General features: G+C 42.8%; 2 protein-coding genes across 2 annotated transcripts; both read left to right on the forward strand.

Annotated features, from left to right (window-relative positions):
* The first annotated feature begins 156 nt into the window (after positions 1-156).
* LOC114450475 (homer protein homolog 3-like) lies at positions 157-11,482 on the forward strand. Its single transcript, XM_028428623.1, has 10 exons — positions 157-585; positions 731-779; positions 3,867-4,023; positions 5,039-5,170; positions 5,276-5,380; positions 6,775-6,908; positions 8,259-8,415; positions 9,721-9,828; positions 9,906-9,986; positions 10,071-11,482. The coding sequence occupies exons 2-10, from the start codon at positions 757-759 to the stop codon at positions 10,254-10,256; spliced, it is 1,083 nt and encodes a 360-aa protein (XP_028284424.1). The 5' UTR covers positions 157-585; positions 731-756; the 3' UTR covers positions 10,257-11,482.
* Positions 11,483-12,497: 1,015 nt separating this feature from the next.
* On the forward strand, positions 12,498-18,655 carry pgap6 (post-glycosylphosphatidylinositol attachment to proteins 6). Its single transcript, XM_028428543.1, has 13 exons — positions 12,498-12,660; positions 13,055-13,238; positions 13,347-13,548; positions 14,167-14,294; positions 14,387-14,652; positions 14,758-15,086; positions 15,172-15,268; positions 15,483-15,597; positions 15,928-16,070; positions 16,159-16,337; positions 16,496-16,642; positions 16,775-16,891; positions 16,973-18,655. The coding sequence occupies exons 1-13, from the start codon at positions 12,597-12,599 to the stop codon at positions 17,291-17,293; spliced, it is 2,292 nt and encodes a 763-aa protein (XP_028284344.1). The 5' UTR covers positions 12,498-12,596; the 3' UTR covers positions 17,294-18,655.
* The last annotated feature ends 35 nt before the right edge of the window (positions 18,656-18,690 follow it).

Genomic DNA, 18,690 nt, shown 5'->3' on the forward strand with positions numbered 1-18,690 from the left:
TTAGGGCAGTAACTCACTAAGCCGTAACACTGCTGGCCTTTCAGGTCCAGTTTGCAGCGCACACATGCAGGCTGATTGGCTGCGGGCAGGTTGACACAGTTTCCTGCCTCATACAGCTGCTGGAGCGGCTGCTCGGAGTCTGCAGAGCCAGCAGGTGGTACTCTACTGTCGGCTGGTGACTGTGAGCAGCCGGCTGGATGAAGATCAGTGAGGTCTGACCACCGGGACAGTCGCAAGACAAAGAGGAACAAAGAGCAGTCGCTTTGTTCTCTGGCCGGACAGAGATGGACAGTGAACGTCCCGCGGTCAGCTCAGGCATCCAGGTCAGCCGCTCCGCCGCCGCCGCTTCCTCGGGGTTGTGAGTGTCGGAGCTCCGCAGAGCTTCCTGGTCGGTGTTGCTCCGGGCGGTACGGTGCTGACACTTGGCAGCTGGCTGCAGCAGGCTGTGTGTGTGTGTGTGAGCAGCTTTGCAGTGAAACCTCCCTCTGGAGAATAAAGCAGCTCAGACTGAAAGAAAGAAGACTCACCGGGACAGCGGCCGCGGAAATATTGTTAGATAACCGCGAGGGTTTACACCGACATGGGGTAAGTCCCACTTTATTACTCTAACACACATTTATTCAGGCTTAAAGTGGAAATTTTAGAACAAAAACAACAAGTATGGAAACACTCAGTTAATATTCTTTGTGTTGTGATCTTGATTTAAACACGTGTTGGGTTGTTTTTGTAGAAGAGGAGTCTCAGTCACCTTGTAAGATGTATCCTCACCACAGAGAAAGGTAAGAACGCTTTGAGTGTGAGTAGTTTGTCTTTTCTTGTGACCTTGTGATGTCAAACACTCAAACTTTAAGTCAGACTAAACCTACAAAAACATCAGGAGCAGACCAGATTGTAGAGACTGTGTGGATCTATGTGGTGTTTTCCTCAGTGTGGCCCCGGGGTCTTTAGATTATTTGAAGCATAAAATTCCTCTTAACGAGATGCTTTGGATGCTTTTATTGCACTTTAAAGTAAAATCAACAAAATGAGGAGTGTAGGGCAGCTCCAGAAAAGCTGCTAACTTTTCCACATTAATGTTAAATATGAGTGTAATAACCCAGATCACACTGTAATCGTTCATTTATATTATTTTGGAAGCGCTGTGAGTGTTAATCTGCAGTGGGACGGCGGTGAACTGTCACAGTGTGTATCCTTTTTAGACTGATTATTCCGTACAGTTGCTTCTTACTTTCTTTAAATAACAGTGGAGAATGGGAACAGAACAAACGAACTGTTAGTAACTCCTGAATGTTTAACATCAGAACAGTGCTAGAAAGAAATGAATCAAATCCTGGTATTTAGGAGGAGAAACTAAGCAAAGCAGATTGTGGGGCTCATCCTGAGGTGCTCCCTCTAATCACTACCAGGCTTAAAGACCCCATTAAGCAGACCACATCCATCTGCTGAGGATGAAGGTCAAGCAACTGCTGCCTAGTTATCACACACACACACACACAGTTTTGCAATAACAGCTTTTACATACAGGAAGCAGGAGCTGTTGACACACACACACACCCCTCATCGTGTTTCCCATATACCGGGTGGATATAGTGATTCATTTGATACAACACTTAGATTATACAGCAGAATGTGTGTGTTTCATGTAGGTTTGATAAAGGCACCATATGGTTCATTTTTGACATTTTATAAACAAAGTGATGAAGTGTTTGGGCAGATGCCCTACATTTCTGGAGGTTATGGATTACAAGTGTTCAAATATTTTAGCTGATTAATATGAGCTTTGTTGAACCCTACTGTGGTCATATGACTGAGTTTGTCAAATCTAAGCAAACTAAAAATGAAAGTAAAGTGATGGTCTGACACGGGACACCAAACCCAGGCTTGGATAGCTTGGATGGATGGATTTATGATCACCATGCAAAACATGTGCCTGTGCTGCACTTTAAAGGAAGATTGAACTGTACTGTGTGATCATGAACTGTGCAGACTGTCTGATGGTGAGTTTTCCCAACATTACACCCCAGACTCCCAACTTCACATCTGACCTTTGTCACCTCCTGCTAGCACCCACAAGCTGTGTGGGTGTCACTTCCTGGCATTTCATTGTGTAATGTTCTTGATCAAATTGTCAAATTTATCAGATTATCACCAGAAAAAAATGAAAGCTGCACGTGTCCTCTCCCAGTCAGACCTTAGATCAGTGTTAGAGGAGGCTGAGCATCAGATCCACTAACACCAGAGGGATTACTCTGAGATGAGAAGGAGAATTATAGCATGACTAAAACGTCTGTGAAACACTGATGTTCATCTTTAGTCAGTCCTTGAAATGCTGTCGAGTCCATAAGATTTTTTTTTTATTGTAAAACACACGGTGAGCCCATTATTGGATTTGTGTGTCACTAATGGGGTCAGATATAAATGCACAATGACTGGCCAAAATAATACAGTTCTATTGGGAATAGCCACAGTGATTTACAATAGTGCGCTAAGGAGGAAGTGTCCTGTTTTTTTAACCACTCTTCTCCTGGCCACGCTTTAATTCTTCAAAGTCTGTTCAGAGTTAGTCTATCCCTTGTGTTTACTAAGGTTGGCAATAGTGCAAATCTTTTAATCTTGTCAAAAGTTTAGGCAGAGTGTCCCAGGAGAATAGGATGTGGACAAAAAACAAAACAAACAAACAATTCTTATTTCCTGATTACCGGTAATTGATCATTCTCTGCATATCCCTGTCTCTTCATACTTTTACTTCTATTATGTCCAATCTTAAGCATTTTCTTACTGAATAACATTCACATACTCACAGCCCATTCATTTATACTCCTATAATAAAAAAAATGACTTGTATTAATCTGGATATGCATAAAAAGGCATGTTTTTATATATATATTTTAACCCATTTTTACTGTTTAGTTTGGGTTTCTGGCTTTTTTGCATTGTGTTACAGTATGGAGGGTGAATGGCGCAGACAAACACTATGACATGTTTGCCAATGTGGAGAAAAGGCTCATCTGTGCCAAACGCCTGCTCGCACCCAAGGTGCAGTTTGGCCAGAGTGTGAAGCAGCTAAAGAGCTGAATGTTCTGGACATTATTACGCTGTACACAGACACTGATCAATACAAACTATACTGACGTCTTTTGAACGTCTACAGGACCCCTTAGAAAGACGTCTTCCGGTTGTCCACAAAAGATGCCTTTTTGACGTCCGGAAAGGCAGGATATAATTAGTTTAGGGTCATTTGAATTCAGTTATTGGAACAATATGAAAATATAAAAGAACACAAATGTCCCTGTGTGGCCTCAAAATCATCCAGTGTAACCCCCGGCTTACTAATGAAGCCACTTGATTGCTGTAAGAGGACATGTGTTCTCTGCTCAAACATGTGTGATGAGGACTGAATGAATGAGAGAGGGAGAAACTCCGGGTTCTCTCAGGTTATGTTCATAGACTGAGTTACCATGGTAACAGACTTCTAGTATATGTCGCCTCGCTTTTTGAGACGGGCTGTTTCTCAGGGTTTCCTTAATTTCAGGCTGAAGAGTTCAGAGTTTCCTCTAAACCTGCTTTGTGAAACGGGTGCATGGCTTCCTCCCAAACTAATTATATCCTATAGCCGATCACATAATATTGCTCATATGGATGCAGTATAATGCAGTATCAATATGCAGCTCTTTGTGACAATAGGAATAGTTTAATTTTGGGTCTCCGAAGAAAGAGTTGTGCACTTTTATGCACATGGCACAGAAGCTGGTTGAGAAAGAAGGTTTAACAAACTCTGGGTTAAAATGTGAACTCTTAAGGCCACTTGCATGTAAAACTTTCAGTGCTACAGACCAGCTGATTCAATCCTTTATTTCCTTTTCCAGGGAGCAGCCGATCTTCAGCACCCGGGCCCATGTGTTCCAGATAGACCCCACCACTAAGAGGAACTGGATACCTGCCAGCAAGCACGCTGTTACTGTGTCCTTCTTCTATGATGCTAACCGCAATGTGTACCGCATTATCAGTGTGGGTGGGACCAAGGTGAGTGCAGGGCAAACGGTGGTAAAGTCAAAGAGAGAGTCACCACAGAGTGCTTGGCTGTCCCAGTTGTAAATGACCTGTGGGATTTCTGTTATACTGCTCAGAAGCTGGCAGTGTCAAAAGAGGCAATTTCAATATTTGTAACAAAAGCCAAACAGAGCAGGACAAACAGCAGCTCCAAACACACCAGAATGTCAGCGAGGTCAAGAATTATGCAATAAACTAAACCACCGTGAGTCACAACATATCAGGAGCCAAGTCTTATAGGCCTGTGGATTTGGATTATGAGGAAGAGACCACATCCAGCTCTGAAAGAGGCATGGAGGTGGAGGAGGGGGGGTGGGGGTCTATCTGATCTCTTCTTAGCACCTCTGGTGTGACCCACATTTCTGCTTCCCAGCAGGCACTGCGGGGTGGCAGTTGGTCGTTCAGCAGCCCAGTCCTGCCAGGACTGGTGTCTGGCTCCATAATAATCTGCACTGATGCTGCAGTCACTGTCCAACATGTTATGTCAAACACGTCGCTGCAGAAACGCACACTGTAGGGTTCATGTAATCATTTTGTTGGCGAGGAAAGAAGGAGGTGAAAGCTTCTTCCTAAGCTGCCGTTGCCCTGCAATTCTGGGATTTGAAATCAGTTTCATTATTGTAACTCTGGAGATGACGTAAAAAGGTTTATAAATAATCTGAGGGCAACTCCCTGAAAACGAGGTGATGAACCTGGTGGATGTGCTGTGAGCGTTGATCTACTGTGATCAGTCACAGTAGATCTTTTGTTTAATCATGATTACTCATAGAAACACGAGTCTGTAAAAGAGTCCACTGAGGCTGTGCAGAAACAGGCTGACCTTTGGTAGCCACTTGCTCGCATAGCTTAAACTGTATATTAAGGTTTGTAGCGTGGACAATGTGGACAAAGTTGAGGACAGTTTCTGTTGTTGTTACCACAGTGCCTGGGTCCACATGAAATGGCATTAAAACATGGTGGACTGATGTTTCTACCTCTGCTTCTGCAGGCCATTATTAACTGCACGGTTACACCCAGCATGACATTCACTAAGACGTCCCAGAAGTTCGGGCAGTGGGCGGACAGCAGGGCCAACACTGTCTACGGTCTGGGTTTCGCCACAGAGCAGCAGCTGCAGCAGGTAAAATCAAATTCTAAACAACAGCACCACTAAAACTTCCTGAAGGTCACCTGTGCTGCTCTGTTTGGATTTTATTAAGTTTGACTTGTCCTCTTTTTTGCAAAGTTTTCCGACAAGTTTAAGGAGGTGAAAGATGCGGCCCGACTGGCACGAGAGAAGTCGCAGGACAAAGAACTGGCCAACACTGCGCTCACCATCGCTGCTCCTCAGGTGAGCTCAGCCCTTTCTGTGAGGATGTAAAGGTTGAAGCAGAGAATCGGGCAAAACATTCACAATGTAAGAAAAACACTTGATCGAGACACTGTAAGCAGTAGCCAAGAATAGGCTGCTATACCTGTGCTACATGCAGCTTTTAGAGAGGACCGCTGTGATTGAGTCAAAGGAGGGATGGAAAGAGAGGAGAGGAGGAGAGCAAGAGAAATATGAGCTGGGTCACTCGTCTCGGAGGGAAGTGAAAGTGAGGAAAACTAGGACGACGGTAAAATTATCCCTGGCTGCTCAGCAGTACGGCACATTCACATCTCTTACCCAGCAGCCTCTACCTGAATCACTGATGAAATGATGAAAATGTAGTCAGCTCAAGGCTTTTTGGATCAATAGAGAATAATCACCCACCAGTTACATCTGCTTGGTCATGAGGAACATGCCCATTTCCCTTTTAATTCTACAGCTGAACAGATTCCAGTGATGCCTCTGTATTGATTGAACAGTCTGGGAGAGGCAACGATCCAGACAAATGTGTCAATTAATTGTACTTGCTAAGCGACACTGGACTGCATAACTGATCCGTCTGCTAAGTGTGCTCGTGATCGTGATGATTTTAAAAGGTCACGATGTATTGTGTGTTTAGTCATGATGTCTTTCTCCGTCTTTTTTCCCCCCTCTTGGATTTCCTCTGTAGTTTTCCCAGGTAAGTCCGTTTCTTTGTCTTTCTTTCTCTCTATACATATATTTTTGACGCCTCTCTTACATGAACATGTAGTCCTGTGGTCATGCAGCACACAGATCTCTTTGTGTTCATCTTGGACTTCGGCCTCCTTCCTTCTTGGGTAAGATTTAGTAGTCTGAGGGGGCCAGGTCAGGTGATCTGAGGAGTGTTGGACAAGTTTAAATCCATATTCCTGGACAGCAGCCATGTGGGTAATATCCACTCCTCCTGTCATCTTCTTAGGCTGAATCTTTCTTGACTTTCCCTCATAGTTGTCTCAGCAGACCAGTGTTGTAGGTCCCTGTAATAGTATATCTTAAACCCCACTGTAAGAAGGAGCACCCTCCACCATGTTGCCACCATGTCTCCCTGGAAATAGTCCTTAAAGCAAAAACCTAGCCTAAAGGAAGTGGATGATTGTATAAAAGGTTCTTGTCAATTTCCTTGGACAGAGCAGACAAATCTTCAATTACACAAATATAACAATATACCATATACCTCATCCCCTTCGACCTGAGGCCGCAAAGCTATGATTCCTAACTAAGATGAGGTCTGTAGCTTCATGTGATTTGCTTTTTACACCTAGTAGCAGTTTTGCTGTGTGTTGCTGAGATACTGTTTGTGTGTAATTTTGTGTGTGTTATTAGAAGAGTCCATTTACTGATGTGTTTCTCAGGACCTCTCGGATGAACTCCAGTCTCCACCGGTGATGTGTGTGAACGGGCCGGAGGACAAGCTGTTCCGCAGCCAGAGTGCAGACATTACCCTGTCTTCTGAGAAGGAGCGCATTAAAAAGATGCTGTCTGAAGGGTAACACACACACACACACCGACACACACACACACCGACACACACACACACACACGATTTCTTCTCCTTTATCTGAGTCAATCACATTTTCTCTCTGAACTGTTACATGCTGAGGTAGGAAGACCATTGTGAGGCACTTGTGTTGGTGTTAAGACTCTCATTGTGTGTTTTCCTGTTGCATTCATTTTTTTCTCCTTGTTCTGCTTTGCTGAGCACAAAGTTTCATCAGTTGCTCACTTACACACAGTTGGAAATCAGCCATGTCTCCTGGTTTTAGCTCAGTTTTTTTTTTATCTCCATGACAACTCGACAAAACTCCCGATGACAGCTTGAAGAAAAACATCAGAGTGAATGGACATCATGCCTTTTTCACATAGTGTATATTTAAATTAAATGCATGTGTCATATCGAAGGGGAATACTTTAATGCTTGGATGGAGTCACAGCTAGCAGCAAGCCAATAGACATACTTGATATTGATACCAGCATTTTGGGTAGTATAAACATTTTGGATATTTGCATTGATAATGCTTCTAGTTATACTTCCTGTTGTGTAAAAAAAAAAAATCACAACCTTGCACTTCCTGCATATTAACATGGTTTTCATGACTCAGGTTAATTACAGTTTGACGTCACTGGATTTGTTAAGCTCTCTAAAAAAATGAAGAGGATGTTGTTGAGGTGTTGACTCATACATAAGGCTTGTAAACATCCCTTCGTTCAGTCCTTTGAACCACCCACAATGCTTTTATATCCTACAGTCCAATTATTCCAACAAAAAGCTGCTCTTGAATGGTTGCCATAGTAAACTGTTGCCAGGGGACAACCTGAAGCTCTTGAGACTGAGTAACGACAAAGTATCAAAGATGGGAATGTGAGTCATCTCATGTGCAGACTTCAAAAAAATGACTGAAATTCAGTCACGTTATTGTTTTATGCGAACAGGTACGCTGATGTGTCACGTGACTGTCGATGTCTCGTTGAGGTCTGGAGATGTGAATGAGTGCATCATTGCTGTGTTATAACGACCTTCGCTCTGAGCTGTAGCAGTGCTGCTGCAGGCTGCAGTCCCTTTATACAGCCTCCTTAACACTTCTCTAGTGTGTTGTAGATGATTGTGTTAACCAGGCCATCAGTGTTTCATCATGTTCCAAAGTCTTGGCAGCAGTACTGTTGCTTTTAACTGCACAGCCGGCTATAGTATTCAGCCATACTGCAACGATATACAGGCCACTCGGTGAACTCAGTCCGCAAAAACAGGAATATTTGTTTAAAATGTGCACAATAATAATTAAGCTCTATTTATTTTATCATGTTTAAATGTATGTGTCATGATATGTGTATTTTTCAGGTCTATTTGTGAGATGAACCTAGAAGCTGAGCTATTCACTCTGCAGGACAGCAACTCCAAGCTGGTGGCAGCCTTGCATGAAGCTAATGCTAATGTGGAGCAGTGGAAGAAACAGCTGGCAGCATATCAGGAGGAGACTGACAGACTCAGAGAGCAGGTGAGTGCATACTGGTTTAACGCTGACAGTTTAACTACTGGAGCCTCCTTTCTGAAGCAGATGTGTCACAGCTGCTTACAGGGACTATGCTCAGTATGTACAGTACCACTGCAGTGGAGGTTCACGTCTCTCTCTGCTGATGCTGGTTCTGATTGGGTCGTCCTTTTCTGTCACTTCATTTCATTGGTCTAAAAAAAAAAACAGGCAGGCTGGTAGCACACTTAATCATTCTTTGACGTGACTTGTGCTGCAGGCGTTTCCCCCTACAGCTTTAATCAAGTGTTCATGGACTGGTTCACTATGCACGTTTCACCACAGGGGAGTTCAGTCTAAACACCTCAAGCCTCTGGAGGGTTTTACACTTGAATTACCTCTCAGGTTCCAGTGGATGCCGATGCCTCGGCCCTCCCCATTCCCACACATCAATAAATGTGTATTTTCACATGTGTGCTGGGAGCTGGTTCCTCAGGGAGCGACCCTGCCTCAGGCAAACAATTACAAACCTCTCTGATTCGACGCTTTAATGCCTTGATCCCTCTCCATTATAGCCCAGCCTAACAGTATCGATCACTACTCTTTCATTCTCCACTGCTCCTGTGGTATTTCAACAAGAAACCACTTTCAGTCCACATCAACAAATGAATTCACACAAGTGAGAAGCTTGTCTCCTTCAGACCGAGCTAGTTCCTTCTGAGTGAGGGAAGGGACCAGGTGGCTGAAAATGGTTCATGTCTCTGGGGTGGTGTGAGAGGGAGAGGGGTTTGTAGGACAGCAATATCCTACTTTCAATGCCCCAGTTAAGAAAAAAATGAAAAATCACCAGAGGGAGCTGGCATTTTTCTTTTTTTTTCTTCTTTCTACTGCTCCTCCTGTCTCAACCATACACAGTTTAAAATAATCCAGCTGGTCGCAGAGCAGGGGCATTTTTAGAGGTGTCCTTCTGTTGTTTTTCTCATTCATGTTGATCAAATGATCATGCTATGAGCATGCTTATTTAATTTATCCTCACACTAAGATCAATTTGTCTATAATAAGCTTTGAAGAATAACAGTATATTAATGCTTGCTTTTAATGTCTTTATGTCATGTCTTCGTCCTTCTGGCCTTCACTCTGCCTTGTCTTCACCCTTTTAAAGACAAGATGGCTTAATGTCAACGTTTCTGAGGCTAGGTTTTGGTGAAACAGTGGTGCTGCTCATTGCTGGAACAGAAAAAGAAGTTTAAATAAAATTGATGGGCAGGACCAGACTAAACACAGCAATTGTTTGAATGTGCCCTCATATCAGACATTTTTGTGTTCTGAAAGGTGGCTGAGCTCGAGGCCCATGGAGGCCATGGCCCCAGTGACCTGCTGAAGGATGAGCTGACCCAGTCTCTGGAGGAGCTGGAGGCCCTGCTAAAGGCCAAAGACGAGGTTGGGCAATGGTCTATTTTGGCTGCATTAGATAACAAGTGAAAGTCTTCTAAAGGGTCCCATTCATTCCTTTCCAGGAAATTCACATTCTGCAAAGCAAGAAAGCAGAGTACCATGAAATGGAACATGACAGGGATGAGGCCATTCACAGATTGCGGGTATGAGTGACGTTATTTTAATACAATGGTAGCCTTTCATTGGGTTAAATTAACGTTTTTCTGCATCCTTCTTTGAAAATGCAGGAGATGGAGATGCGAAATTCAGACTTAGAGCGCCGCATCCAGAACACGGAGCAGAACCTCAGCAACTCTCTGGAGGAACGAGATCGCATGGATACCGAGATCCAGAGGGCCATAGAAATTCTGGACATCAAGATCTTTGACCTTAACGACCTTCGCCAGAGCCTTGTTAAACTTATTGACAAATAGAAAGGGGGGAGGGGGACAAAAAGCAGCAAAATGCAATCCATGAGGGAGGTGGGCAGATGACATGGGCTGTGCCAGCAAGCAGTACACAAAAGAAAGACGGAGCCGGGGCCCTATCCTCTTCCAGCACAAGAACCACCTCGGGTGCAGGAAAGCTGACTCCATGTCTGTGTTGCAGCAGTGGCTGTGCCGAGTTCAACACAACATCCTGTGCAGCAGCAGCATACACATGGCAGGGCTTTTCCAGTGTAATGTTTCGCTTCATGTTGCTTTCAAGGGTAACATTCAATGCAATAAACCAACTTTAAGGTAAGTGCTTAACAATGCTACATGTTTAATATTACGAACTGGTGCTTGTGTTTTTTTTTTCATAGGACTTTTGTACATGGCAAAGCAGTGTCAGCATAAATGATAAGAGGCCTTGTTTTACACCTGTACAACACAATGAGTCCATGCATATAGAGAAGACATAATGTCTTCTGTTTAACAGGCTGTACCACATAATTATCAGTGATGCTCAAGTTAAGGGCCGGTAGATACATCCACATAATGTAGCCAATACAATGTAAAGGACAGATTTTAGAGTCTCCCCATGTGAATAAAACTGTAGTGTTTGATATTAGACTTGTTCAGCAACACACAACTTGAATATAAGCAGTAGATCTGAATGTTGACACCAAAGATCAGCTGTCATGAACAAGGGGAATCAGCTGTTATTGCATCTTCATTTAGGCAAGTAAGAAAACTTAAGTAAACTACAGTAACTCCTACATTCATGTTTATAGATAGGAAATGTTAAGTAATTAGAATTAAAGTAAATAAGGTAATACAACTGATATATATCAATACAGTAAAAGTAAGAATAAGAAAACAATATAGTCTTATGGATAAATTTAAGACAACACAACCACTAACTTACTTATGATGGCTTCACAACTTAATGATGCGTTCAAGGACATATAGGAGACATTTTCTGCCTTCAGTCATCTCTGAGCATGTTACGTCCAGCTGTGGACTGTGTGGCTGTACTGTATGACTCATAAATGCATTTAAAAGCCACAGAATGTCTTTTTATCACACAGACATGGTATTTTTTTGTCTTATGTGCTGATTGTTTTCGAGTATTACTGCTCTGGTTTAAGGACGGCTGTGAGCAGTCATGCTGGCTCTCTGTCTCCAACTCTGAGCTGTTGAAACGGGGGTTTGGAAATAAAAGCAAAGAATTCACATTTTCTGTGTGATATTTATTCCTCATATTATTAGTAATGGTATTAATATGAAAGCACTAAACCACCAGGTGTCAGTTAAGTCTGTACATTTGTTCTTATGCGTCCTCATATAACAGCAGCTGCTGTATCCACAGAGAGCACCCCCTCCCCTGAATATGATCTGATGCTGCCACACAAACAAAACTCTGACGATAACTACAAAGAAGATTCTCAACAGTGTCACCTGGCTCCACTTCAAGGGTGTTTTCGCAAAAATCTCAAACAAACTGGCAGCATAAAACAGGCCAGACCGTTTTGCTGTAATAAAATTGGATATTTAGGTTTGGTAGTACAAACATGTAATCAAACCATAATGCAGTCATAAATGTGTCTAAATCGTTTCAAGAACCTGTATACCTGCACCAACATTAGTCAAAGCAGGAACAGGATGAGCCCAGTCCTGAGGGAGCACCAGAGGGGGAACGACTTTATCCAGTCTGGTTGAACTGTTTCTCTGACATCTGCACAGATGGAGTGAAGCTGGCGTGTCTTTGGTGGGCAGTGGGCACATTTTATAGACATGGCTCTCCCTTCCAAGAACGTCTTCCTGGTAGCAGCCAGCAGATGGCGCTGTGGCTCCACATAAGCTCCACACCAGTCTGATATCTGCACCTTTTATGCTCTAATGATGTTTTGCTGGAAATTTGGAACGCTCACCTGGTTTAACGCTCTGTGTTTACTCGCATTTATCTAGAAGCTTGGTGTATACAGGTGAAGTTAAAAAACAAAAGCATTGAGCATTACCATACATTATAATTGACAAATAGTCATTTGTAGCCGAAATTCTTTTGTAAGCCATACATTCGTGCTTCTTATGTCAGTTTAAAGCTAGAAGCAGACTATTTCCTATTTTAATACCTATATTAATGCCTCTTTCTTACCGTGTGAGTATTTGGTGCTGTCATTTTCGAGGGCTCAGAAAGGCAGCGCCTGACGATTTCAGTGACGTCACATATTTACATAGAAATCAGGAAGTGCGATGGATCCCGGACGGGTAATTTTTTAGCGCTACATAGATGTGACATTACAGGTGTACAGAGTAAAATGTAATGACCGAGACAGCCACAAAGGAAGCATGGAAGCTTGTTTTCTGCGTGGGCTCCTTTTCGTCGCACTGGCGGCTTGGACGTTTGGTGACGGTGAGTGTTTTGAGCGGAGAGAACACCGAGTTATTAGCATGTTTGCTAACAGAGAGAGACACATAGAGATTGCATAATCTACACTGTACAAAAATGAGTGTGGTGGTGTGTTCTTCATCACTATCCGTGTGCATTTAAATGTAGTCATTTCTGTGACTAAATGTTAATAAGTGGTATTTTTTGATTGACCTTTAATTGTTATCAATTACAGTCCTTTAGAGTATAAAATGTAGAAACCCTTATCATCCAATAATCTTTTATTTGTTTTCATTTACAAATGCAAATTTGTAAAAAGCAAATTAAACTTAAAAATTAAACAAGTTAATATAAAGTGCATCCCAAATGAGGCTAACGTTACACACAGAAGAAAAACTCTATATAACCTTTTTTGCAGATGGACAGGTGACATTTGTATCAGAGCTGTCATCCAAGCCTGCTCAGAAGTTGTCCAAGTATGGTTGGTATGGAAACGTGAGGCTGCAGAGGTTCCATATACCAGAGGAGACCGCCATAGCTCGCTGGCTATTTTCTGTCACAAAGGGCCACAGGTTCCACTGTGGACAGCACAATGTCACTATGTAAGATGCCAAGTTCTCATTATTATGTTATCTTTTTCACTTTTTAATCTCTGAGCAACCTTTTCCTAAACTTTCTGCCTCTTTTTGTAACATTTCTCTCTCGTATAGCCATATCCGATGGGGTGCCCCTCCAGTAATAAACCCGATTGGGTCTGTGTTTCCCAACGCAACTCTGTGGAGCCCCTGTTTGTCTCTGACTCTACCGGTATCATCACAAAGCTCCACAACTTTTAACCTGACTGACCCTGCACCAGGGGTTTGGTATGTTGCCGCTCACTTGCCTGAAGATGATGGGCGCATAGAGCAGAAGGTTTGTGTCGATGTTTTTGGTGCATGTTGTTACCTTCTTTTCCACCTTTGTTCATTCTGTATTTGTGAGGTGAAATTGTCCAGGAGACCATTTTGAAGAATGATTTCAAACATTTGCCCTAATTACTCAAAGAATTGAGCTGTACATAATATCATTTTTCTTTGTTTGTTTTAAAGTGTTATACAAATAAAGTTATTTTTATTACAATGAGAGCCCCTTCAGAACATTTTGTACACAGTAACAGTAGCACCTGAGTTAAAACTTGTTTTGCAAGGAAGAGACCCAGTCATGATTTAAATTCCTTCTTTACCCCGACCTGTTCTGCAGCAGCAGGGGGTTGGTGGATGGTTAATAGAAAGTAGTTAAACCACATTCTTATGCTTCTTCATTTTCTTTGGCTCTGTTCATTGTACAAAATTCCAGCCAGGATTGTAGCTGTATTCTGGTTTTAAATGACCATTTATGTTGTTAATTGTGCGATAGTCTCCTGAATCTTTACTCTTTTTATCTTCTTTATAATGTGTGGATGTATTAATACTTTTAGCTCAGCTGCTCTGTACAGAGAACTTGGCAGCAGGATATTTATAAATGTGAACTTTTTCTGTCTTTATCCGTCAGGGCTTTCCGTCCTGCTCCTATTTCTTCCAGCCTCAGCTATCTATCAGAAGAGCAGTGGACACACCCATTTTACAGCAGGGCACGTTACTAACAAAGACCGCAGCTCCTGACAGACCTGCACGCCTTAAGTAAGTAGTTGTTTTGCACCTTCACTTGTTCTACTGTTTTGTAGTTTTTGTGTCAGTATACAGTAAAGACATTAACTGTATTTGTGTCCTAGGCTGTATGTTCCAGAGTTTGCCTCCTCTCTTTTGGTGTCTGTGGCTAACTGTTCATCGGGGGAGGGAGCAGAGAGTTCAAACTGTTCACTGGTCGTCAGGCTCGGCTCTGCGTCTCTGCAGCACAACACAGTGACGGTGAACTGCTCGGGGTCTGGTTGCTCTGCGGCTCTCTTTAACCCGCCTTGGGGCACCTGGTTGCGAGTTTTTGTAGAAAGTGACCAAGTCAACCAGACTGTAACTTTTAATGTCATTGCAAACTACACAGGTAAGCACAGAAACATAACCCTTTACATTGAAGATTCATACATCATATCTGTTTTCTGATCCGCTGCCTGTCGTCCTGTTCTGCTTCTCTCTATGTTTACCTCAGTGGGATGTAAGCCAAAAAGTGTAGGCCTTAAAGCAGATGATGACAAACTCCGTGGCAACAGCAGCCACACCAACTCAACATTAACAGGCAACAGCTCAGCAGTTATGGACACACTTGCCTTTAGCAATGAATCACTGATAACTCCACCGTCAGCATGTGTGTGGAGCATCCCTGTGTTGTACGAAGAGGTGGATGTTCTGTCACTTCGATTCACGCCTGTTAGCGGACCTAACATTAGCGTTACACATACACACCCCACACTGCTCACTTATCCGCTGCACACAGAAGCCACTGGGGGCACACTCAATCTGCAGCTCTCACTTAACACTGTGAGTAACACTAAAAACATCAGCAGATGCAGTCAGAGTTCAGCTTTCATGCTTTGATACATGTGTTTGTGTTGTCTGCTTCTAGACTAATGAGACCTTGGGCAACAGCCGCAGTGTGGTTGCCTGTCTTTCTCCATGGGCTCCGGTGCTTCAGCTCAACCACTCTCAGCCATGTCGCACAGGTAGAGTAGCACTGATTCACATTCATAAACAGGATGAACACATTACCACTTTTAACATGGAGTTGTTGTTGTTCTTACTTACTAAATGACTGATAAAAAGCAAAGCACAGATGTGTTTTGAGACCTTTCTGGTGAATGTTTCTGTCTTAGCTGTGGGTCTTATTTTGGATTTATATATACAAAAATAATGTGCAACTCATTGGTTCACTGACAGCTTTGTTTGGAGGATATGGTGTGGGTGTGAACGCCAGCGCTCCCAAAGCTGTGGTCAGGCTGCCTTTTCCTCAGTCAACAACATGGTACCTCACCCTGCAGCTTGTCTGCAACAGGTAACACACACCTGCAACTTCAACACACATGATTTTATCTGTGTAAATTCTGTGTGTACATAGATTTTCTTTTCTCAAAAACTTGCATGTGCTGGGCTGACATTACATTTTATATTAGATACCTGTATAAGGAGTATGTATTTCCTGTATAAATTTAATTTCATTGAAAAATTTCAGTGAAAGTTCTTTTAACAAATTAGATTTTCCAAGATTGTGTCCATTTGTGTTAGTTCCTCAAAGCCACCAAGCATTTTCCTCCATTAGCAAAGTATTAGCTTACATTTAGCAGGTCTGCATGTACAAATGTTTGTGTGTGTGTGTCTCTTGCAGCAGTGACTGTGGCAATGTGTCCGTGGTGTCCGTGGTCCCAGAGGTGTTTATCAGTGCCTGTGTGGAGGACTGTGGGATGTACGGTGAATGTAGACTGCTGAGATCCTACAGCTACCTGTATGCTGCTTGTGTCTGCAAGGCTGGTACGACACAAACACACTTACTTTTACTTTGCCTTCACTTACACCCAGCCCTGTCACTTACTGATAGTTGTTTACTTTGTGCACGCAGGCTGGAATGGTTGGGGCTGCACAGATGATTCATCAGCTCAGTCATACAGTCGCCAGTTGACGGCAACTCTGTTGCTAACATTTAGCAACCTCTTTTTCCTGCCTGCCATTGTGGTGGCCATCAGACGCTGGTACATCACTGAGGCTTCCGTCTACCTCTTCACCATGTTCTTCTCCACGGTAACAGCTCTGAAACATGCAAATGCTCGTGCAGACATGACGTATTTATCATATGCATCTGCCCCGACCTTGTGAACATGATATTTAACATTTTGGGTAAACTTTCTGCACATTGTGACAGCAAATCACTGAGTCCTTTGTGTTTCTTGTGTTTGCAGTTCTACCATGCCTGTGATCAACCAGGTGTTGCAGTACTGTGTATAATGGACTACGATACCCTGCAGTACTGTGACTTTCTGGGGTCGGTCTGTTCTATCTGGGTCACCATCCTGTGCATGGCTCGCTTCAGAGACACATTCAAATATGTAAGACAGTTGTCTCTTCTGTTATATTATGTTGGTGAGGATTGATATGATATTTAGCAAAGACTGGTTTAATATTTTTGTGTCTTCCTCCTTCCTGTGTGTGTGTGTGTGTGTGTGTGTGTGTGTGTGTAGACGCTGTTTATGCTCGGGGCCCTGTTGATAGCCATGTCAATGCAACTGGACCGCAAAGGCCTGTGGAACCTGCTGGGTCCTGTCCTTTGTGCCATACTGTTAATGGTCATTTCCTGGGTAAGAAACCTGTTGCAGATTTCTGTGTAGATACGTTTCTATTAACAATGAGAAAACATTTACCTTCGCTCCCATTTAAAGGTGTACCGCGGGGTCCGTCGTCGACATTGTTATCCACCTTCCTGGCAGCGCTGGGCCCTCTTCCTACTCCCTGGGGCAGTCTGCGCCGTGATTGGAGTGTGTCTGTACATTTTTGCAGAGACTGAGGACAACTACTACTACACACACTCACTGTGGCACATCCTGGTGGCCAGCTGTGTGGTGTTCCTGCTGCCCCCGAAGGAAAAGGACATGGATTTGGGCTGGAGCAGAGGATGGAGCTGGAACTGGAACTGGAGACCCCGGGTTTGTGGATACACACTGTGTCAGAGCAGCAAGGATGAGCTCTATACTGTCACATAGTGGATCAGGAGATGCTGTTAAGAAGCGCTCAGTAGCAATTGTTAGATATGTCCACATACAAACAAAGGGTGCCTGCTTGAATCTGACACCTCAGAGATTCTTAATGTCATGAATAACACATTTTAAAGATTAAACTTACCTTTAAACCTATATTCTCATAGGTTCAAAAGGATAAAAACAGATTTCTAAATGTCAACATGCACTCACACTCACTATGTTCTGCCCAAACTGAACCTGCTGAAACCTCCGTGGTGGTCCATTATACCAGCTTAGGTGAGAGCATCTAAACCTTAAGGCAGCAGAGACCACCTGACCTTTGACCTCATGACCTGGAGTTTGTGCAAATTGTCTATGTACATATTTTACTAGAGTAGAAAATGAATGTTTAAAATATTTATAAGAAATAGCACTTTGTGGAACTCTCTGGAATTTCAATATCCACTCTATCAGAGTACTAATATGAAATTATATATTTACAGCTGGTTTAAGCACTTCCTGTTCTTGTATTTAGATCCATTGTAAATGAGCTTAGTTTTCCACTCCCTCTTGCAGTCTTTATAAGCAGAACTTTAAACATCTATTACATGATCCTTCAATAGTTGTGTTAGTTAGTTAAAAATGGTTAAAATACTGAACTGTTCTTCTGTTAAACTTTGATAATCCCATTTCATCAACAGCCTTTAAAGGCCCCTTGCATCATTTAGCAGTGCATTCCTGTAACTCACAGACAGTTTAAAAGAAGCAGGGATAATATTACTTAAAATGAAACGTCAGCAGTTAAGTCAGAGAGTTTGGCTAGCACAGCATACTATACAGTAAGCCATCATGTTTCCCATCATCTTCCTCTGGAGCGACAAAAAGTACCTTTAATCATATATGCAACAGTACTCCCAAAGACCTGTAAATCCATTTATTCAGCTTATTGTGTGTGCGTGTGTGTGTTTCAGATGAGAGAAAGGTGAGGTGAAGAAAACGTGAAGCTAACAAATGTTTATCCAGTAAAAATCAAAGATGGACAGATGTTGAACATCTGTAAGTCAGTGCCAAAAAGGACACTGATGATCTAACACTGGGGGGGGGGGGGGGGGACCTCCATTCTACAGCACTTTTATGATTAGAAAGCTCATTCCATGATGGACATAACCTGTGTGTGTGTGTGATTCGGCACTCAGTGAATGTATATTCTGATGACCAGTGCCTCCTGTTTATTCTGTATTGTCAGTGAATGTGTGCACTCTTTTTTTTAAATGTTCCTGTTTGCACTGGTTCAAATGGAACCTTACTGTCACAGCCTTTCTTTCATTGTTGAGATTATATTATATTATTTTGTTGCAAGCATGAAAAGCATTCAATCATGTAAAATGTGATTTATATTTCTTCTGTATTGGACAGTTATT

This window comes from Parambassis ranga, chromosome 17 (assembly GCF_900634625.1).
Source record: "Parambassis ranga chromosome 17, fParRan2.1, whole genome shotgun sequence".
Lineage (NCBI taxonomy): Eukaryota > Metazoa > Chordata > Actinopteri > Ambassidae > Parambassis > Parambassis ranga.

Bases quoted from the DNA above. Each gene is read 5' to 3' on its own strand.
- LOC114450475 (XM_028428623.1), top strand. From the start codon at position 757: ATGTATCCTCACCACAGAGAAAG. The intron at 8,416-9,720 runs GTGAGTGCATAC...GTGTTCTGAAAG, and splicing joins CTGACAGACTCAGAGAGCAG to GTGGCTGAGCTCGAGGCCCA. The intron at 9,829-9,905 runs GTTGGGCAATGG...ATTCCTTTCCAG, and splicing joins TGCTAAAGGCCAAAGACGAG to GAAATTCACATTCTGCAAAG.
- pgap6 (XM_028428543.1), top strand. From the start codon at position 12,597: ATGGAAGCTTGTTTTCTGCGTGGGCTCCTTTTCGTCGCACTGGCGGCT. The intron at 13,239-13,346 runs GTAAGATGCCAA...TCTCTCGTATAG, and splicing joins GGACAGCACAATGTCACTAT to CCATATCCGATGGGGTGCCC. The intron at 16,071-16,158 runs GTACGACACAAA...TTGTGCACGCAG, and splicing joins TGCTTGTGTCTGCAAGGCTG to GCTGGAATGGTTGGGGCTGC.